The following is a 23,866-nucleotide window of genomic DNA, read 5'->3' as shown; positions in this document are numbered from 1 at the left end:
GCTAATTTTTTTTTTTTTTTTTTTTTGAGAGACGAGATCTTGCTATGTTGACCTGGCTAGTCTTGAACTCCCAGGCTCAGGTGATCCTCCTGCCTTCATTTCCCGAAGTGCTGAGAGTATAGGCATGAGTCACCACATCTGGCCTGGATCATTTTTTAAATCTATCCTGCCAGTCTCCACCTTCCCTACCCCCACCCCCACTGTAGCAGAGGCAATTTTTCACCTTTTAATTAGAGTTTAGCCTATTTACGTTTATATAGTTATTGCTGCCATTTTGCTCTTTGTTTTCTATATGTCTTATATCATGGATAAGACATAAACACTTTTTCTTCTTTTATGCAGTTAACATAAGACAGAACACTTCTGTGACCAAAGTGTATAGGGGTTTTCCCCCACATACCAAGCAGTTCTGTGACACTAGCTGGGTACTATATAATTCAGTTTAATTCTGACACTGTCTACCTGGAATAGAGTCAGATCCCACAGATTAAGGGCTCAGTCTCATACGATTGCCCCCTACTTCAGACACTAGTCCCAAGTACGGGGTTGTCACATATACTTGTGACTATAAATTGAGGTTCTCATGACCCCTTCTTCAGGTTTGATTGATGTGCTAGGACAGCTCACAGAACTCGGGGAAATATGTTTTCTGGTTTATTATAAAGAATATTACAAAGGATATAGATGAACAGCCAGATGGAAGATATGCATAGGGCAAGGTATGTGAGAAGGGGGCATGGAGCTTCCATTCCCTCTCTGGGTGTACCACCCTCCAGGAACCTACACATACGTGTTCAGCAATTTGGAAGTTCTCTGAACCCAGTCCTTTTGGGTTTTTTTCTTTGTGGAGGTTTCATTAGGAGGCATGATTGATCACATCATTGTCCATTAGTGGTCAACTCAACCTTCAACCCCTTCCCTCTCCCCAGTTTGTGGGAGAGAATTGAGATTTCTAACACTAATTACGTGGTTGGTTGCCCTGGGAAGGAAATGCCAACAGATTTAGGAGTTCTGTGTCAGGAACCAGGGCTAAAGACCAAATACAAGAACAAAAAATTCTTGTAGCACCCCTATCTACAAGGGTTTTAGGAGCTCTGTCTCAGGAATTGAGGGCAGAAACCAAATACGAATTTCTTTTATTTTTTTTCAAGTTTTTTTATATTTATTTATTTATTTTTGAGATAGGATCTTGCTCTATTGCCTGGGCTAGAGTACAGTGGCATTATCACAGCTCACTGCAACCTCTATCTCCTGGGCTCAAATGATCCTCCTGCCTCAGCCTCCCTAGTAGCTGGGACCACAGGCATGTACCATCATACCTGGCTAATTTTTAAATTTATTGTAGAGATGGGGTCTTTCTGTGTTGTCCAGGCTGGTCTAAAACTCCTGGGGTCAAGAGATCTTCCTTCCTTGGCCTCCCAAAATGCTAGGATTGCAGGCGTGAGCCCCTATGCCTGGCCCAAAGGTGCATTTCTTGTTATATCACGATATCTCATCCTGTTTCTCAGTTCTTCTATTACTGCCTTCTTTTTTGTTAGGTGCGTATTTTCTAGTGTATCATTTTGATTCTCATTTCCTTTTTTTCTTTTCTTTTTTTTTTTTTTAGACAGGGTCTCGCTCTATCGCCCTGGGTAGAGTATAGTGGCCTTGTCATAGTTCACTGCAACTTCAGACTCCTAGCCACAAGCCATCCTCCTACCTCAGCCTCCCAAGTAGCTGGGACTACAGGTGTACACCACTATGCCTGGCTAATTTTTCTATTTTGTAGGGAGTGGGTCTGGCTCTTGCTCAAGGAGGTCTTGAACTCCTGCCCTCAAACAATCCTCCCATCTTAGCTTCCCATAGTGCTAGGATTACAGGTGTGAGCCAACATCCCTGGCTTCATTTCTTTTACTATATATTTTTTAGTTATTTTCTGAATAGTTGCCCTGAGATTACTGTTAACATCTTAGTTCATAGCTATCTTGTTTGAATTAATACTGACTTAATTTCAGAGTATACAAAAACTTTGGTCCTGTGTAGTTCCAGTATAGTTCCATTTATCTGTCTTTATGTTGTTATTGGCACAAATTACATCTTTATACGTGGTAAGCCCATCAACATAGGTTTATAATTACTGGATTTTTTTTTTTTTTGGTAGAGATAGGGTTTCACTCACTATGTTGCCCAGTCTGCTCTCAAACTCCTGGCTTCAAGCGATCCTCCCTCAGCCTTCCAAAGTGCTAGGATTATAGGAATTATAGGCTTGAGCCACAACACCCAGCCTATAATTATTGTATTATACAGTTGTCTTTTAGATCATAAAAGAAAATAAGAGGAGTTACAAACTAAAAATACATTAATACTGACTTTTGTATTTACCCATCTAGTTACATTTACCAGTGTTCTTTTTTCTTTGTGGGGATTGAAGTTACTGTCTAGTGTTCTTTTATTTCAGCCCAAAAGACTCTGTTTAGTATTTCTTGTAGGACAGGTCTACTAGTGATGAACTCTTTGTTTATCTCAGAATGTCTTAATTTCTGCTTCATTTTTTTTTTTTTTTTGAGACAGAGTCTCACTGTGTTGCCCAGGCTAGAGTGCCGTGGCGTCATCCTAGCTCACAGCAACCTCAAACTCCTGGGCTCAAGCAATCCTCCTGCCTCAGCCTCCCGAGTAGCTGAGACTGCAGGCATGCACCACCATGCACGGCTAATTTTTTGTATATATTTTTAGTTGTCCAATTAATTTCTTTCTAATTTTAGTAGAGACGGGGTCTCACTCCTGCTCAGGCTGGTTTCGAACTCCTGAGCTCAAACAATCCACCCGCCTTGGCCTCCCAGAGTGCTAGGATTACAGACGTGAGCCACCACGCCCGGCCTAAGACCCTGTCTCTTAAAAAAGAAACAAAAAACACCTCTCCATGAGAAAACCATTCCTTGGAGAGTTGGAGATAAAGCCCTGGATTTCAAGATTTTTTGTTTTTTCTGTGATGGATGTCACTTTTATTATTTTATTTTTCATAGCTAATCTAGTATCATTATCTCTTCTTTATTTAGGTTCGATTGGTGATAGTGGATGGTATTGCTTTTCCTTTTCGTCACGACCTAGATGACCTATCTCTTCGTACTCGATTACTAAATGGCCTGGCCCAGCAAATGATCAGCCTTGCAAATAATTACAAATTAGCTGTAAGTATTACTAGTGAAGAGAATTTCATAACAAAATCAAGACTGTATAAAATATTAATATCTAGAAATAGCAAAATAGAATTTGCCTGGCCAAAAGCAAATAACACAGACATGCCAGTTTAAGTATAGTTTTGTTTTGTTTGGTTTGGTTTCTATAAAAAATTAACTCTTTTCATAAGTGTTGTGTAGCAGTTTTCCTGTAAAATAACAAGCATAACCAATGTCATTTTTAAAAATGGACTTTGATAATGAAATGCTACCTTTGGTAACTGCAGTATTTTCTTTGTCTAAATATACTTGGATGTTTTTCAGGTAAGCTCTTCCAACATCTCTGTTTTTCTTTTACTCTGAATCTTGATTATTACATAGTGTATAATCACAGACTCAGATAGATTAGAAAATTACATAGTGTAAACAACCTAGATGTTTTGAGGTAGGTCTAAATAACTCTTCTAGATTTGAAATGTGAGGAGAGAGGTAAATACAGGCTCAAAAGTCAAGAGATACAAAGGAGTGAGGTAAAACTTATTTTTAACTGGCTGTTTGCCATTACTTCCTACTCTGCAACCACATCCCACCACTGGCACAAATAGGCACACTTTTCTGGGAATGAGGTGGAAGAAAGTCAAACTATTTAACTCGATTTCTTTGTCTTTAATTAGGGTCCTTAGCAGATACCTGCAATACATCATAAGTGAATAAAAAACTCTCCCGATAAAATAATTTAAATTTAAAATCATACATCTTTTCTTTGAGCTTCCAGATTTTTTTGCCATATGCTGAAAAATATAGTGCCCTGTGTTTGAATTATTAATATTTCTTGCTATTAATTGTAATTTAGCATTCTGTTAATGTCAATGAATGCCTCCAGTAGGGGGCACTCAAGACTAATGGGTTGCATAGTTCCTTAGGTTTTGGTTTTTGTTTTAAAAGAAATAGCTTCATCTTTTCTGATTAAAAAGGTAATCCGAATGATAATATCAAATAGTATGCATCATTTAAGAAGAATAATGTAAATATAAACATACCAACATGGAACAAGATATATACAGATAAAAGATTATGTGAGAAACTTTATGTTGCATAAAAATATATTTAGTGTGGCCAGGCATGGTAGCTCATGCCTGTAATCCTAGCGTTTTACAAGGCCGAGGTGGGAGGATCGCTTGAGGCCAGAAGTTCAAGACCAGTCTGAACAACATAGCGAGACCTTATCTCTACAAAAAAAATAGAAAAACTAGCTGGGCATGGTGGCATGTACCTATAGTCCCAGCTACTTGGGAGGCTGAGGTGGAAGGATTGCTTGAGCCCAGGAGTTTGAGATTCCCTTGAGCTATGATGATGCCACTGCACTCTTCCCTGGGGCAACAGAGCAACACTCTGTCTCAAAAAAAAGAAAAAAAGAAAAAATAAATAAATAGTGTAATCCCACTTTTGAGAAAATTAAAATTGTATGTGTGCGTTTATATATATAAAGGAAAAGGTTTGAGCCAAGTGTGGTGGCTCACGCCTGTAATCCTAGCACTCTGGGAGGCCTAGGCGGGCGGATTGTTTGAGCTCAGGAGTTCGAAACCAGCCTGAGCAAGAGTGAGACCCCGTCTCTACTAAAAATAGAAAGAAATTATCTGGACAACTAAAAATATATAGAAAAAATTAGCCGGGCATGATGGCGCATGCCTGTAGTCCCAGCTACTTGGGAGGCTGAGGCAGAAGAATTGCTTGAGCCCGGGAGTTTGAGGTTGCTGTGAGCTAGGCTGACGCCATGGCACTCTAGCCCAGGCAACACAGTGAGACTCTGTCTCAAAAAAAATAAATAAATAAATAAAAAGGTCTGAAAGAATCAAAACATTAACAGTGGCTACTTCTAGGGATAGGATTTTATGGGATTAGGGATACACTTTCCCCTAACTTTATAAATTCTTCTTTGCTTGATATTTTTTTCCCAGCTAGCATGTATAGAAGCATATATGACTTTTGATAATAAACATATTTTACAATTATAAGTTATGTATACTTGTAACAAAAAGTTCTAAACAATGAAAAATGTAGAAATAAAATAAAATACAGCAAAACTTGTTTCTGGAGAATTTTGGATGAAAAAGTGCCAGAAATCTGACTTGTACTGTATTAAATCAGCTGTAAACACTTTTGTTTTTCCAGTTTTAAAATTACTACCTTTCAAAATAAGGAATTTTTTTGTGTAGGTCACTATTTAATCAAGAGAATTAGTAATATTTTTACCTTTGAGGACCATCTGTGAGTAGTAAAACAACACTTGTTGCTATTACTAGCAGACTAGCGTAGTCATAGTTTGGATTCATTTGACCTGACTACTGGGTTTTATTTTTTCCTAATTCTTCTGCTTACATTGTACTTTCTTTATGATTTTAGATCTCTTCTCATAATTCATTGCCTCAGAGACTCACCTAACTTTCTCACATTTTGTTTTCATAGGTAATTTTAACCAATCAGATGACAACAAAGATTGATAAAAATCAGGCCTTGCTGGTTCCTGCATTAGGTGGGTAATTAATCAGATAAACATTTTAGTTAAACACATTTTTTTCTACCGCTATCACTTGATTCTTGTTGAGTACTGTAAGCTCCATGAAAGCAGAGCCTGTATTTGTCTTGTTCATTGACAAATCTTAGCATCAAGCACAGTGCCCTTAGATACTAACTGTTTATTTAACAAATATTTATTCAGTATCTACTGTATGACACTATTGTGTCAAATATGGGGATATAAATATTCATAAGATGATTCTTGCCCTCAGAATGCTCATAGTCAGGCAGGAAGAATGGTGAATTCATTTATATACAAATCACACTACAGTGTGTAGACTTAGACACTGTTCCTAACCTCAGTCACAGTTAGAATACAATGAATACAATAGAATACAATGCTTCAAGATTTATTTCTACTAAAATCATTAAGAATATTCTGTCAAAGTTTTTACTTTTCTTCTGGGGTTCAGAAATATGTTAGCCTGATGATACGAAGAATGACAAATATACCGACTCAAACTGTAAAGTTTTCTAAAAGCAAATAGAGGATAATGATTTGCAGGATTTCCCTAGATAGGTAAAAATCTATCAGTCTTAAGATGTTACTCATTTCCCAGGTTCTTTGACACCAAGTATACTCTTGTTATGTTAAATATAGTAAGACTGGATTTGGTCAGAGACATTCTGAGAAACTTATAACCTAGTCAGTAAGGCAGTATACAGTTATTATGTTCTTTTCTCTCAGGGGAAAGTTGGGGACATGCTGCTACAATACGGCTTATCTTTCATTGGGACCGAAAACAAAGGTTTGTATAGAAAGAAGTTAATAACTCTAAATATTGGGTTAATTACACTTAACACTTACTAGTTTCTTAGAGTTAGTCCTGTGGATGAGATCTACAGTGACCCATGAACTAATGCTTTTGTTGCCTTGTCTTACATCACCTAGAGCAAACATAGAAACATGTCGCTATACTGCACATTTAGCTACATAAGAAATTCTTTGGAATATTTAAATGATTGGGTGCATGCACCTGAAATGAGTAGGTGGCGAAAGAATGCCACCTTCTAAAGCTCTTTGAAATTATTTGTTAGCCATGTAAAAGGAGGTGGTGGGTACTCTGTGTTCCTGCAAGGGATTGAAAAAAATAAAATCAGGATAAAAGGAAAACTTTTGGGGTTAGCTTTAAGACTCTAATTTATGTGGAAAATAGGACAGTTTTTCTTAGTTGTTTAGTATGTTTTTTGTATGAAATTGTTATTTTTTTCTTTGTATTTTCCTATCCTGCTTTTATTATCCAGTTACTTACTTACCTGCCTTTCACAAGTATTATATTATTCTTTAAAATAAAAGTATGGCAGCATGAAACCTTTGTGTTTGTTTTTAAAGCTGCTGAGCAAGTGAACAAATCAGCTTTTATTTTCTTTAAAATAGGCCATTGAAAGCTGTGAAGTCTTTTATTCTACACTTCTAGAAATGTCAAATTCATGCCAGCCTCTCTGCTTTGTGATTAATTGGCATAACCTAGAGAACTTGGTTTGGAAATGCTCTAATAAAGGAGGAAATTGAGACAGCATATGGGCAAAGATGGAGTAAAGGGTTACACAATATATATGGGGCCTAGTCAGTGATATTGTCTATTTTTTAATCTGCATTTTTTTGTTCTTCTACAAACTGAAAAAAATCATTCCTGACCAAATTAGTTTTTACTGACCCTAAGCTCATAGCAGAATCTGTCCCTTCTGCATACATCCTTTGCAACTGCTCATGTATTTTGTGTCTCCTTTGAGGATGGTATTTCCATAGAGCTCAGGTAAGATTTTTTTTCTAATACACAATGCTTTACAATGAACTACCTCCTCCTAATTTTGTAAATAAGTCACTGTATACTGGATTCACAAAAGAAGTTCTTTTCTCAGCAGCAAACCTTTTTCTAAAGTCTTGGCAACAGTTCTCCAGCTGAGAGTCTTTTCAACATATTGCTTATACTTTCCCAGATTTAGCTTAGCTTGTTCTGTAATGTGTACTCCACCTCTTTTTTTTTTTTTTTTTAATAGGGACAGAATCTCACTCTGTCGCCCAAGCTGGAGTGCAGTGGCACAGTCATAGCTCATTGCAACTTCAAACTCTTGGGCTCAAGCGATTCTCCCACCTCAGTCTCACCAGTAGCCGAGATCGATTACAGGTGCGCATCACCACACCCACATAACGTTTAAATTTTTTGTGGAGATGTGGTCTCACTATGTTGCTCAGGCTGGTCTGGAACTCCTGGCCTCAAGGGATCCTCATGCCTCAGCCTCCCAAAGTGCTGGGATTACAGGCAACAGCCACATTCCACCATTTAAATGTTCTTAGGAATTCCCCTTGAGGTAGTATACAGTAGTAGTCTTCTCCAGATTAAAATTAGATACTCACTAATAGAATATATTTAAGAAGAAAGAAAAATAATAGGGGCAAAGCAAGATATTTCATCTTTTTATGAACTCATCAGAAGGAAAAGTTTGCCTTCTTTATCTAAAAATTAGCACAGGTCAGAAAATCATGCTTACTTTTAAGAGTTAACCATTGTATGAATTCAGCTTACTATGAATCCTTCCCAAGAAATTAGAGAATGATTTAGATAGATTGAATTTAGATGATTTTAAAATTTTTCCTATATCTCATACTATCATTTGAGTGCGTGCTTGCTTGTGCTAGGTATTTTACTAGACACTTTATATACGTTTCAAATAATCCTTTCAATAATTCTTTGAAGAATCTTTGCCTGTTATCATTAAAAGTGAGAAACCAAGACCCAAAAAGGTTAATTGACTAAATAAGTAGTAAATAATAGCTATCATTTATAGAATTTTAATTAACTGTCCTTTTCAGAATAAGTTGACCTCATTCAATAAAATTAAAATTCTTTTGATCTTCATGAAAAGCATGTATCTTTATGTCATTAAAGTTGCATGAAATCTTATATACTTTTTAAAATTTAATTTATCTTGCTGGGTGTGGTGGCTCATGCCTATAATCTCAGTAACTTGGGAGGCTAAAGTGGGAGGATCACTGGAGGCCAGGAGTTTTAGATCAGCCAGGGCAATGTAGCGAGACCCCCATCTCTAAAAAAAAAAATAAGAAAAATTACCTGGTAATGGTGGCACATACCTGTAGTCCCTGATACTCAGAAGGCTAAGGCAGGAGGATCCCCTGAACCCAGGAGTTTGTGGCTGCAGTGAGATATAATTGTGCCACTGCACTCCAGGCTGGGCGACAGCCCTGTCGCTAAAAAAAATAAAATAAAATTTAGTTTATCTTGAATGGATGGAAGTAGAAATTCATACTGAGGAAGAATAGTTATAAAAAGGAACACTTTTCATGTGGGTAGAAAAACTAAAATCTTAAATAGCCAAATTTATATTGGGAATTGAATTTAGGTATACCATCTCATGGTCAGCCCCCATCGTTCACCGGTAACACCTGATCTTTACCCTTTGACTAATGGTGGAATAATATTCCAACAGTTATTAAAAGAAATAATTTTGTCTGTGTCCTTATATTATGTGGGTTTTCCTCCAATTTGCATATTCATGATAATATGAAGCCAAGATTGTTCAGAATTACACTACTCTTTGCCAAGAAGATCTGATGGTAGAGTGGAGTAATATATCAACACCCCCACACAGTGTTTCATATGTGTGCTCAGTTTTAGAGCACAAATTGTGCTTCTGTCTTGTTTCTTCCTGACCCAAACGATGTAGTTCAGCCATATGTTAAGGTTCATCTCAGTTAGGGCCATGAGCCAAGTGATTCTTTGGTTTAGTTTCTTGTTTAAAAAGATCTCTTGAGATGCAGATATGACATACAAAAATGTGTTTTTACTTAGAAATTTGAGAACAGTTTTCAGCCTGAATAATTAGTGCCCCTTTGACTTTAGGATTCTTTAATAAAGGTACAAATGTATCTTAAAAGCTTAATACTTTTTGATAATTTCCTCAGAAAAATTAAATGCACTGGGTACCTTTTGCAACATGCTGTTAATATGAGGTGATTTAGATACTAATTTTTCAGGTTAGCAAATTTTTGTTTTATTGAATCAAACAGTGATTTTTCTAATAAGGCCAGTTAAAATACACTTTTCCTCTATTTTTCTGCTGTATTTTTGCATTAAAGATAGGCTGTCAATCCCAAAGCATTGCAAAAATTTATAATCCCACTCAGCACAGCTATTCTGATTACATATTACTTGGAAGCAATTTTATTTATGCATAAAGTTGCAGTTATAGAATATATGACATTTTGGATTCTGCTCTTTTCATCCTGGAAGTACACACCCAGAACAATAAGCTAATGGTCCATGGTTTCTGATTGCTTTTCTTTTAAATTTTGCCTGAGGAGAGGGGCAGTTTAAAAATAAAGAAAGTAACAAATCATAGCCAAAATGTCCCTTACGAATTGTCTTTGAAAACAAATCAACATTACATTACTTGTAAATGAATGACCCTTATAGCCCTGAGTATATGATTTTTTTTCTCTAAGTTAGAATCTGCCTTTTGTATAGTTGTATCAGTTTTTAAAAATTTTGGTAAAATGTATATAACATAAAATTTACCACTTTAACCACTTTTTAGTGTACACTTTATTGACTTTAAGTATATTCAAATTTTGCAACTATCACCACTGTCCATTTTCAGAACTTTTTCATCTTCCTATGCTGAAACTCTTTCCCCAGTAAATCCTAACTCCTGATTCTCCTTTCCCCTCAGCTCCTGGCAACCACCATTCTACTTTTTGTCTTTATGAATTTGACTGCTCTAGATACCTCATATAATTGGAATCATACAGTATTTGTCCTATTGTGACTGACTTATTTCACTTAGCATAATGTCTTCAAGGTTCACCCAAGTTGTAGCATGTGTCAAAATTTTCTTCCTTTTTAAGTCTAAATAATATTCTATTGTATGTATATACCACATTTTATTTATTCATCTGTCCATGAATACTTGGGTTGATTCTACCTTTTGGCTATTGTGAATAAATTACAGGATCAGTTTTAAAGTAATTTTAAAAGGTACTCTAAAGGTTTATTATTTATATTTGTTGCTCTTACAGTATTTGAATATAGTTAAGAGTTTAGAATTTTATTTCTCAACTACTTTTATCGTTCAGTTTTATATTATTTACTTTGTATAATAATAATAAAATTCCACCTAAACAAACCTTGTTCTGTCATGATAGTGATTTTTTGGGACATAATTATTTTAAAACAATGTGTCTTCCTAGCTTATTTGTATTGGTATAATATAGTATGTATTCCTCATTTATATTCCAAGAAGTTGTCTTAATTCTTCTATAATAACACAAAATATACGTGATTACTGCAGAAAGTTTGAGAAATATAGATAAACTTTACCTTATGATAAAAATTAACTTTTTGTTTGTAGTCTAGCAATTTTTTTTTTTTTGAGACAGAGTCTCACTCTGTTGCCCAGGCTAGAGTGCCGTGGCTTCAGCCTAGCTCACAGCAACCTCGAACTCTTGGGCTCAAGTGATCCTCCTGCCTCAGCCTCCCGAGTAGCTGGGACTACAGGCATGCGCCACCATGCCCGGCTAATTTTTTCTATATATATATATTTTTAGTTGTCCAGATAATTTCTTTCTATTTTTAGTAGAGATGGGGTCTCGCTCTTGTTCAGGCTGGTCTCGAACTCCTGACCTTGAGCGATCCACCCGCCTTGGCCTCCCAGAGTGCTAGGATTACAGGCGTGAGCCACCGCGCCCGGCCTCTAGCAATATTTTAATACATGTATACATATATACATACTTATAAATGGATCATACAGTATAACTATTAATATATTAATACTTTTCTAACTAATTAAATATTTTCTTCCACCATTTGTTTTTAACATAAATAGTGTCTCATCATATATAAAATAATTTATTTTAGTCAAAGTTCATGTAGGGTGACATAGTAAAAAAAAATAAAAATAAAAAAATAAATTATTTTTATTAGTCATTGGGCTTTTTTAAAAAGTTCACTTATATAAATAACTGTTATATGTAATTAATAATTATTACATGCATACATATAATAGATATTTTTGATATTTCTCTTTTATGTGTCTTTAGAAAACAAAATTATAGTAAAAAAACTATAAATTAGGAATTTAGTCACCTGAACTAATTAATTAAGATTGTGTGTTTTTATATATTCTTTTTCTCTAAGCAGGTTGGCAACATTATACAAATCACCAAGCCAGAAGGAATCCACAGTACTGTTTCAAATCACAGTCAGTATTATTTGATTAGAGTGGGGTTTTGGTGTTGGTGGGCAGTAATTATCTGAGGAGATCATTTACAAATTGCTTCTGTTAACTTCTGTAGGCAGCAAGCATATTTGAGGACAGCTTTTGATGCTTAGAACATTGTCCCCAAAATAGTAGTATATACAGAATACTGTAGTCACAATTGGACTGAAATTTATTCTTAAAAGTAGAGGAAATACTTATTTTTGGGTGGTGTGTTCCATGCCATATGTAATGTCAGGATATTAAAGATTTTTAAAGTGAAAGTTGTTGAAGATTTCCAGAAAAGAAAAAATACTAACATTACTCATTTTAGCCATAGATTTTATAGATCTATCGTAGCCACCAAATATAGCCCACTTTAAAATGTTAGTTTTCCTGTGAATTTACATCATAGAACACACATTTTTGGCTGAAATATGCATATTTATCAATAGTGTTAAGCCAAGTATATTCTTGGCATCTCATTTTTGTAAGTACAAAAACAGAAATGAAAAGAGATTCTGAAACTGAATTATCCACTTAGTCTTTGCACTGCCCAGGTGCATTCGAAATATCTTAGTGGGAAAATTTTATTTTAGAGTATTTAATTGGGAAAATAAATTTATAAAGTACTTAAGAATTAGTACATGTTACCTCCTTTCACCTTTTCCAACAGAGCCACCATAAAGCTTGCTAGGTCCTTTAGAGAACATTTTTACAATGCAGTGTTATTTCTCTGTGTGTGTGTATGGATATGTATAAATAAATATATATAAAATACTCTAATACAGCCCTGGCTTGGACACCTATCCCCTGTTCATTCGCAGTGGTTGATAAATTCTATCTCAAGAACAAAGTATCTTTCTTATCAGTTACTTAAAAATATTTGGGAAACTAATCTTTATTTTAAATGTTCTGAAAGTATATTTGTGTGTGTGTGTGTGTGTGTGTGTGTTTGTGTTTTTTGTCTTGCAGCCTCAGGGATTCAGAGATGCTGCTGTTGCTACGGCATGTTCATTGGAAACAGAAGGTTCATTGAATTCCCGGAAACGGTCACGAGAACCAGAGGAAGAACAGTAATCCAAAAACTAATCTCAAAGTATACAAATGTATTGATGCTGTGAAATCAATGTGTACAAGTAATAGACTCATTACTTTAAAATATAAACACACACTATGGCATGACTGAGTCAGGGTTATATTAAGTGAATGGAAAAAATACTTAAGGAATATGATTCTCTGAAAAAGTTTTTCTAAAGTAATGTTCTACAATTATATTTTGCCCTGTTCAATTAACATTCCAGTAGATATGATGTAGGTATTATATTTCATAAATGTGGAATGTTGATGTTATATAGCCAGTCTGAATTTACCATTTGGATTATTTTCCCCCCTTTCTTTGCCAATTGCCTAGAAAATCCCAGGAAGTAAAGATTTTTTCATATTCTTACTGTGTTCTCCTCTTTAAATGTAACTTCGATAATTCTTAAAAATGACCTGTTTTTATTATTAGAAAGAGAAGCCGGCACCATGAATCAGCATATCATTATGTTCATTGTTATGGGTAGTATACAAATTTTAGATGACGAAACTGATTTTAGGGAACTCAATCCTAAAATATAAGCCATCTGTTTAGTTTTTTTATGTTATTTTATAATGTTAAGGGGAGGACTTTGGAGCTGTTATCTCATCTGAAAATTGTTTGGAACATGTATCTTCCAGGATAGTCAGGTTGGTAATTATTTATTATTTATTTTTTACAATTATTTATTTTTACATTTTGAGACAAGGTATGAACCATTCTGGAATTCTAGGTATATTAACATTTTCCTTTGAATAATCTTAACGCAGCTTGAATAAATTAAAAATTTGAACCAAGCACAGTGGTGCACACCTATAATTCCAGCACTTTGGGAGGCCAATGTGGGAGGATTGGATTGCTTGAGCCCAGGCATTCGAGGCTGCAGTGAGCTATGATTCTGCCACTGTACTCCAACTCTGAGCAACACAGTGAGACCTTGTCTCAAAATTTTTTAAAAATTGGATTTTTGAGTGGTTTCAAAGTCATCTAAAAATGTATTGGCACCGAGTTCTTAGTACTTTTGAATTCATTTACAAAATTTACTTGGGTTCCCTGTGGAAAAAAATTATTTAAATCATTGAGTATTATATACTGTGCAACCGTATTTCCCAGATTTTAGTGTCAGGTGGTATTTCTTATCCCAGACTAAACACTAAATTTATAAAATTACTCAGTATAACTGTTGTGCAATTGATTATACATAGAATAGCCATAGTTTACCAGGAATATTTTTTTTTTTTTTTGAGACAGAATCTCGCTTGGTTGCAGTGAGGTATGATGACGCCACTGCGCTCTGTTGCCCCTGCTAGAGCGCAGTGGTGTCATAGCTCACTGCAACCTCAAACTCCTGGGCTCAAGCAATCCTCCTGTCTCAGCCTCCCAAGTAGCTGGGATTACAGGCATGCGCCACCATGCCCAGCTGATTTTTTTCTGTTTTTAGTAGAGAGACAGGGTCACACTCTTGCTCAGACTGGTGTCGAATTCCTGACCTCAAGCAATTCTACCTCATCAGCCTCCCAAAGTGCTAGGATTATAGGTGTGAGCCACCATGTCTGGCCTTTTTGAGAATGAGAGTGGGCACTGCTAACAATTATGCCAGGACAGAGGACATAAACCAGGGCTATCCCAAGCAAATCAAGTATATGGTCATCCTATTTACATAAGACTAATTTTAAATAACTACTTTAACGTAAGATGACTGACTGTAACTATCTTTTGAGGGCTTTAAAGCATATAATTTTATTATAATTGATGCAGTCATTAAAAAATGACCCATCATTTTATATTCCATCTGCTCAAATCATAAAATCAAGAGTGTGAGGGTATTATAAGTGATAAATATTGTTACCAAGCATCAGATAATGTAGGATCTCTTTTTATAAAGTATTATAGCACTGTACTTTAAAAGAACTATATGACCCTGAATATAGACAAAGTCATGCGTTTTTGTTTACAATGCTTTTTAAATAAAATTTATCCATCAGAGTCTTTCAAAGTTGTTGCTATGGCTAAAAAATATTTATTTTTCTATGTCATAAAAATGACATACATTTACTATTAATATATGTCTTAGTCTGCTCAGGCTACTGTAACAAAACACCATAGACTAGAACGATGGCTTAAGCAACAGAAATTTATTTTCTCACAGTTCTGGAGTCTAGAAGCCCCGTATCAGAGTGCTAGCATGGTTGAGTTCTGGTGAGGGCTTTCTTCTAGTTTGCAGATGGCTGCCTTCTTTCCTCAGTACACGTGCATGGAGGCCACCAATCCTATCAGATTAGGATCCTACCCCTTTGACCTCATTAACTCTGTCTCCTAAAAGCCCTATCTCCAAATATAGTCACATTTGTGGTTAGGGCTTTAACATATGAATTCTGGGGACACAATTCAACATATAGAACCATAGGACACTTAAAAATACATACATTTTTTAAAAATTATATCATTTTGGAACCTACTTTTTAGTAATCCTATTATGTCCTCATGTGTTCCATATATAATAATTTAAGTTTTTCTATGACAGTTTTTAGTAGTTGTGCATCATTTTAAAATTTCTTTTTGGAGTTTTAGTTGTTACTCTGTTTTTAGTGTTATTAAACAATGCTTTTAATAAACACATAACTTCCATTTTAAAGAAATTGTCATTGTTTTGTATTAGTTTTCTCTTGCTGCTATAATAAATTATCACAGGCTGGGTGTAGTGGCTCACACATCTGTAATCCTAGCACTTTGGTAGGCCAAGGTAGGAGGAGGATCGCTTGAGGCCAAGGAGTTCAAGACCAGCCTTGGCAATAGCAAGACACCATCTCTACAGAAAAGAGTAGAAAAATTAGCCGGGCATGGTAGCACACACCTGTAATCCCAGATACTGTGGAGGCTGAGGCTGGCGGCTCACTTTAGTCCACTGAGGTTGCAGTGAGTTATGATGACACCACTGCACTCTAGCCTGGGCAACAGAATGAGACCCTGTCTCAAAAAAAAAACAAAATAAAAAAATAACCACAGATTTAGTGGCTTAAAAGAACACAAATTTGTTATCTTACAGTTTTGGAGCCCAAAATCAGTTTCACTGGTCTAAAATCAAGGTGTTAGCAGGCCTGCATTTCTTCTGGAGGGTCCGACAGAAAAATTCAATTCTCTGCTTTCCTAGCTTCTTGAGACTGCCTACATTCCTTGGCTCATAGCCTCGCCTTCAAAGCCATCAGTGTAGAATCTTCCACTCTCTTTCTCTGCTTCCATTGTCGTAAGACCTTTTTTTCACTCTGACTCCCTGGGCCTTCCTCTTACAAGGACACTTTTTTTTTTTAATTTTTTTTTTTGAGACAGAGTCTTGCTCTGTTGCCTAGGCTAGAGTGCCATGGCATCAGTCTAGCTCACGCAACCGCAAACTCCTGGGCTCAAGCGCTCCTCCTGCCTCACCCTCCTGAGTAGCTGGGACTATAGGTGTGCACCACCACGCCCAGCTAATTTTTTCTATTTTTAGTTGTCTGGCTAATTTCTTTTTATTTTTTTTAGTAGAGACGGGGTCTCACTTTTTTTTGCTCAGACTGGTCTCAAACTCCTGAGCTGAAGCAACAAGGACACTTTTGATTACATTTAGAGCCTACCCAAGGTACTCGAGGATAATCTCCCCATCTCAAGATCCTTAATTTAACCACCTCTACAAAGTCCCTTTGGCATGTATGGTAACATTTATAAATTCCGTGGATTAGATTGTAAACATCTTTGAGGAACCATTATTTAGTCTCCCAAATCATATGGTAACATAATTCAAGAAATAATGATCCTTGGGTGATTTATTTGCATATTAAAGTTTGAAAAGCACTATAAGAGACGTGTTACTATTTTTAAACTGCGTTCGTAGATGGTTATTCCCATTTATGAAACTGAAGAAAGGGCAGTTCCTTAGCTTTTTGAAAGCTTTATTTTTCAAATTTTATTTCTTAGCTATAAAATATATGTAAATGTAAGCTTTTCCTACTAGCATTTTCTGTTGCTTGGTTTTAACTCATGATGGGACAGTACACCTATCATCCCACAATTTGTATGGGCTTGCCACATAATGCTAGACTACTAAATTGGTTAAAGTCTCACCTTCTGGCAAATTAATGATTGCTTCCAGGTTTCATCTTACGGTTAGTCAATAAAGTAAATCCAAAAGATGTATGTTGCCTTTTACGCCTTTTCATGTCATTACTGTGATCACTGTTTCTAGTGATCCATTTGCAAACAAATATATTTGCTCACATACAAAATTTATTTTCATTATTTTTTGTGTCACCTTATGTTTTAATGCTTTGGCCACAGTTAGTACAACACAGACTATTAATATAGTCTACTTTTAAAATTACTCATTCTGAGAAGAACAAACAAATATTAGCAATTCAAAATTTGCTCTGCTTTGAGAAATGCTTTCTACTCCGGGGATACTTGGAAACTTAGTTTGATCCCAAGTAAGTTATTAAAAGTATAAAATATAGAATTAAAAGCACAGATAACCTAATTTAGGATTTTGTTTTTGTTTATTTTTAGGATAGAGGCTTAACATTTCAAATGCAATTGTTACAGACCTTTATTATTAGAGGAAACCTTATAGATCATCCCGCCAATATCTTTGATCATAAATCTCCACACTTTTTCAAATATGCATGCAATTTTTTTTGCCAATCCTTTCTTGGTTTTACAAACATCTTTTATTGAAGTTGCATTTTTTTTCCCAGAAAAATATTGTGCTTTTAGCTTCCATCTTGGGATTATATAACTTAAAACATATTTATATAGTGTTTTTTTTTTTTTTAGAGATGGGGTTTTGCTCTGTTGCCCAGGCTGGAGGGCAGTGATGCTATCATACCTCATTGCAGCCTTGAACTTCTGGCCTCAAGCTATCCTCCTGCCTCAGACTCACAAAGTGCTAGGATTACAAGCATGAGCCACCAGCACCCAGCCAGGAAATACTTTACATCATTTTATTTGATCCTACTAGCAACTTGTAAGGTGGACTGATAGGCTGGCCTGTCTGCTTTTCTTCTTTCCATCCCTTCATCCATCCAATGCCTAACACATATTTACTTCTTTTTGAATAAATAAATATTTCAGATAACATTTAGAATAAATTCTGCTTTTCAAATGGTCAGATAAAAATACCATTTGGTCATGCATAGGATGATGTTTCTGAGCATTTTTTGTTATAAATATGTAATAGTCTTTTGGTTTTTATCTTTACTTTTTTACTGTGGTAAAATAGCTATATGTAAAATTTGCTATTTTAACCATTTGTAAATGTACAATTAAGTGCCAATAATTATATTCATAATATTATGCAACCATCACTACTGTTTTTTTTTCCCCACAGCTCATTCAGCATCAGAACATTATCTCTATTTCTAAAACTTTCCATTACACCAAACAGAAAATCTGTACCCATTAAACAGTAACTCCCTTTTCTCCCCTCCCCTGAGTCCTGATAATCTCTCATCTACTTTTTATTTCTATGAATTTCAGCTCCAACTAAATAAATAAAAGATAAAAATAAATTCTACCCAAGGTCCCAGCTCCAAAAAAATCTATTTCTATGAATTTGCCTACTGTTGTAGATATTTCATAGAAGTGGAATCATTTATTTGAGACAGGGTCTCACTATGTTGCCCAGGCTGGCCTCTAACTCCTAGGGTCAAACAATTCTCCCACCTCAACCTCCTGAGTAGCTAAGACTAATTTAAAACTAATGAATTGTTTATGTCTGGAATTTTCCATTCAATATTTTTACATATAACAGAAACCATGAAAATTGAAAACCACAGATAAGGGGGGGACTGCTGTACATTTTGTTTACCCATTCATCTGTTCTTGGACAGTTGGGTTATTTCTAATAGTGTTTTAATTGTTTATAAATTTATATAAGTAACAACTTTTTTTCATGAACCTTTTATGGACTTTTATTGTTTATCAAGTTTGGGGCAATTGATTTGTCTTTGGTATATTTTTAAGCGATTCTACCAGCTTAAATTTTAACCCTAATAGGTTTATTTTCATTTCATAGATTAGCTATTCTTATTTTCTCTCTCATTACTGTATTTTCTTCTCTTGTTAATAATATTCTTACTAAAATGTTTGCAACTAATGATAAAATTATAGTATAATGTGGTAGAAAAAACATAGGACTGGCCTGGTGAGGTGGCTCATGCCTGTAATCCCAGTTACCCAGAGGCAGGGGAGGATTGCTTGAGGCCAGGAGTTTGAGACAGTCAGGGCAACATAGTGAGACCTCGTGTAAAAAAAAAATCCTAAATCAGCAAAGAACGTAGGACTACAGTTAGAAGACATACATATTAATTTGAGTTGAGACATTAACAAGCCGTATCAATTTTGGCACCTTTATTTTATCATGTCTTTACCTTATTTATAAAACAAGATAGGACTAAATGCTTAATTCATTGCTCTAAATTTTGTGGTTTCTGCTTTTGTAGAGGCTTTATTAAATATTCACTTTAAATGATCAATACTGGAAACAAAAAAGAGTGACATTTATATTTTTATTTTAAAATTTGTAATGCTAGGATTCCCACTGCAATATATTGCATTTCAGTTTTGAGACTTGATGTTAAATTGTTTTATTGCTTTTAAAAAAAACATCGAATTGCAGAAGAGAGTCTGGCTGTTCATAATATGTATTTTTAGTTAACATCAGTGCCTAAATTTACTGTTACTGTTAAAATTTACAGAACATTTTGCTCCCTGAGAACTGATTTTGGTGTAAAATATGTTGACAAGATTTCATGTTTTTTTGACCACAATATATTCCTTTGCTTGTTTTCAGTTTCAGTTCACCAATGACATCCGCCTCTTTATGTTTCAACTATCCATTTGACTCCCATTATGGGTAGTAAGATGTGAGGGTTTTTTTTTCCATTTTCCCAAGATTAAATGTTTATTTAAAAAGCACATCACACTGTATAGTTATAAACATTCTGTCCCATAATTCTGTGCATCTGGGACTGTGGTAATGTCACTGTCCCTGTCCCACATCTTCAAATTAACATTTTCAGGTCACAACAGTAAGTATTTCCAAAGGGGACCTTCTGGAAATACAAGTTGTTTCCTCAGCTCATATTTCCCTCTTTTTGTAGCATGCACCAGTAGTCTATCCAAGAAGTATATATTGGGGAATAAAGAGGAGATCCACCAGCAAGTCAAGAGTTGTTGACAGCCATAAGATTAGAGACAAGCACAAAGGGATAGGTCAACATACTGGCAAAAAATCCCATGACAGCTTGGGTATAACTTCATTTCATTCACCGTGGAAACTCTGTTGTCGAGTGCATAGGTATTGACAACGTAGGTCAGTGAATTAACAGAGCCACAAAAAATGATGTCGCCCAGGAGGCAAGGAACAAGACCCATGAAAAAATCCTAGGATGCCCTCTTCCCAATAGATGATTACTATGGGGTCACGAAATCCACAGTACTTGGATTCTCTGCCAACGAATTGTATTATATAGTAGATCTCAAGAGAGATCACGTGGAAGGGATATGTGATGAGGGTAGCAGCAGACCCAGTGATCATCTCTCCAGTTTTCTCCTTGATAACATAGTCAAAAGAAGATGAGACTTCTTTCTGTACATTTCCAGGTCCTAACTCCTCAAACTTGTCACACTCCTGGTAATGCTGTAAAACTTTGCCATGGACCACAGTTCCAAGGACTCCTGAACACAGTCTTGAAGTTAAGCCTGTGAACAACCCAGGCCTCCAATCGATGCTGGCAATGTGTTGAACATAACAAAAGAGACCAGGAAGCTGACATACTTGTTGCCCAAAAATATTTTGTCCTGTTCTTGGAGGAAGAGCTTCATATCCCACATGAACGGCTGGGACAGGATGGTGAGAACAGAGCCCGTGAGCACCTGGCTGACCAAATCTGCCATGATGGCACCCCCAGACAGATAGACAGACAGCTACCAAATGTGCCAGTCATTGTGTGAGTTTTTAAACAGCATTACTCTTTTTTTTTTTTTTTTTTTTTTTTGAGACAGAGTCTCACTGTGTTACCTGGGCTAGAGTGAGTGCCGTGGTGTCAGCCTAGCTCACAGCAACCTCAAACTCCTGGGCTCAAGCGATCCTTCTGCCTCAGCCTCACGAGTAGCTGGGACTACAGGCATGCGCCACCATGCCCGGCTAATTTTTTCTATATATTTTTAGTTGTCCAGATAATTTCTTTCTATTTTTTTTAGTAGAGACGAGGTCTCACTCTTGCTCAGGCTGGTCTTGAACTCCTGAGCTCAAACAATCCACCCGCCTTGGCCTCCCAGCGTGCTAGGATTACAGACGTGAGCCACCGCGCCCGGCCCAACACCCAAATTTTAAATAACATACACACTGTTTTGCACCTTGTTTCTACCAGTACATGTAGAATTTTCTCAGTTAAAAAGTTGCCGTGGGGCATTCCATCAAATGAATATACTATTATTTAATCACTTTTATTGATGAATATTTAGATCAATGCAATTTTTTATGAGGATGCAGGGTTTTGATCAGAATGTATATGCACTTAAAAATTTGATAGAAGTTGCCAAATTATCCCCCAAGGAGGCTACCAGTTTACACCTCCACCAGTGGTATTGAAAAGTGGCTGTTTTTACACACTCTTGATAACACACTGTTTTATCTTTATTGACAATTTGATAAGTTTTTAAAAGTGACATATCATAATGTCATTTTACATTTTTCTTGGTTGCTTCAGACTATCTCAGCTTGATGCCGTTAAATATTTGAATCATAATGAACTTATCTGATTCCATGCATACCAATTTCCCAGGTACTTTGGTTACAGCCAGATCAATTAAAACGTCTAGTCTCCTTGGAATAGTTCTCACTGTAAATTCATATGTTGTCATTGTGATTTTTATATATTCTTGTGAGATTTGTTAGTATTAGTTAACATCCCTTCATGTAATTAAATTTGCAACACTCATATTTCTGAGCCTCCAAGTTCAATTTGCTGAACTTTGTATAAATTCATGAAGATAAATGTCATTATGGTAGTTTAAAACAAATTCTTTGACATTCCTCCCATCAGAAGATGAGGTGTATTATGTCGCCTTCTCTTGAATTTAAAATAGCCCTATTACTGCTTTGACCAATGGTGCTCGGTAGAAGTAATACTATTGACTTATGAGACTAGGTCATAAAAGACTATGCACCTTCTGTCTTACTCACTAGAACACTCACTTTTTACCCCCACTTTCACTACTTGTATTCTATAGAACTCTCACTGTTGAAGCCCTAAGCCACCATGTAAGAAGTCTGACTACTGTAAGGCCACCATGTTGGAAATGTTATGTGTAAGCATTACAACTGACAGCCCTAGGTGAGCTCCCAGTCAATAGCCAGCATCAACTGCCAGCTTGGCAATGCAATCAAATGTCTTGAAAAATATTTACAGTTTAGTCATTTTTCCATTTTTTTCAATATAAATGAAAAAAGTGTAATATAAGTCATCTTGGACATCTAGCCCAATTGAGCCTTCAGATACTTTATCCCCAACTGCTACCTGACTGCAGCTTCTGAGACCTGCAAAGTGAGAATCACCTAGCTGAACCCAGTCAACGTACTGAGCTGTGAAATACAGTAATATGGTTTTTCTTCTAGCCACCAAGTGTTGAGGGAGTTTGTTTTGCAGGAATAGATAACTGGAACAGCCACCTGAGAACCTCTCTGGGTGGCTTGTCAGATCTTCCCAAATTGTGTCTTTAGGTGCCTTCTTAGGATTTCAGATCGTCCTGTCCAGTGTGTTGTAGCTTTTTCCGTTCATCTTCACTCCCACCGACACCATTCTTTTCTGTACTCCCATTATCTCCCACTGCCCAACTATTTCCAGCCTTCAGTCTCTCTTCTTCAATCCATACTGCACTTATCTGAAGGAATGTTTGCATATTAAATTTTCTTAAAACACAATTGTCATGTTTCTAATTCAATATTTTTGCCAATAGATGGAACAAATAATTGCAATTCCATCTTCCAGTACAGCCTAGATCTAATCTTGAACTTTTGCCCATAGGCTTTATAGTTTACAGAGTCATGAAATCATTGGCATATATTTCTAGAGATACAAAATTTCAGAATTTTATGTGACAATTTAAAAGGATATTTTAAAAATTGATAATTTTATGTGTGAAGGACCTGGGTTTATTTTACATACATATTTTGATTTGCTGTCTTGGTGCAAATAACTGCATGGTGTACTATTATTTAGGTGTATGGAGATCATTAACTTGATTCTCAGATCTTGCAGAATTACTGGAAACCACATGTACTATATTGGTGCCAGATATGTCATTTACAGAGCACTCTTTCATAAGACAGCAAACTACTTCATATGCCCAAATCATTTTCTTTCTGGAAAAGATGCATTGTGTCAGCATGGTTACCACGTGTGGTAATTGATAATGTCTGTGCCACATGGCTTAGTTCCACCCTTGTCCGACACAGCTATTCTACCACCTATGATTACCATATGTTACAGCACTCTAGGTTAATGGAATCATTTCCATTTTCCCTTCTAATCACAAATGTCACTGTGGCTCAATTCCATCAGCTACACTAAGAATATTCAGTACTATCTAAGCATAGAAGACACCTCTGTGAAGAGTTTTCATATTTAGTTGACTGTTTCATTTTCATTTTAAAAAGCAGGTGGTTTTTTTTGATGAATGTTCCAGAGTGAGGAATAGGCATCTGCTGACTAGAATAGGACATGATCAATATAATTCTTGCATGTATTTATTCTAAGCAAATATATAAAAGTAATTAAAAATTAGATGATAATAAAGGTAAATTTTT

The 23,866-nt window shown here is 35.8% G+C and overlaps 1 protein-coding gene and 1 pseudogene across 1 annotated transcript in view; one reads left to right on the top strand and one right to left on the bottom strand.

Moving 5' to 3' along the window:
- The window catches only part of RAD51C (RAD51 paralog C), a 26,389-nt gene extending 13,361 nt beyond the window's left edge, over positions 1 to 13,028 (top strand). Inside the window, exons 4-8 of the mRNA XM_012648402.1 lie at positions 3,036 to 3,167; positions 5,622 to 5,688; positions 6,421 to 6,481; positions 11,891 to 11,951; positions 12,924 to 13,028. Coding sequence (XP_012503856.1) covers positions 3,036 to 3,167; positions 5,622 to 5,688; positions 6,421 to 6,481; positions 11,891 to 11,951; positions 12,924 to 13,028 — 426 coding nt within the window. The remainder of the gene's footprint in view (positions 1 to 3,035; positions 3,168 to 5,621; positions 5,689 to 6,420; positions 6,482 to 11,890; positions 11,952 to 12,923) is intronic.
- A 7,029-nt stretch (positions 13,029 to 20,057) lies between these two features.
- LOC105813651 lies at positions 20,058 to 20,952 on the bottom strand (annotated as a pseudogene).
- Positions 20,953 to 23,866: the final 2,914 nt, after the last annotated feature.

Source organism: Propithecus coquereli, unplaced genomic scaffold (genome assembly GCF_000956105.1).
Source record: "Propithecus coquereli isolate 6110/MARCELLA unplaced genomic scaffold, Pcoq_1.0 Scaffold285, whole genome shotgun sequence".
NCBI lineage: Eukaryota > Metazoa > Chordata > Mammalia > Primates > Indriidae > Propithecus > Propithecus coquereli.
This window is presented reverse-complemented; position numbering and strand designations above follow the sequence as displayed.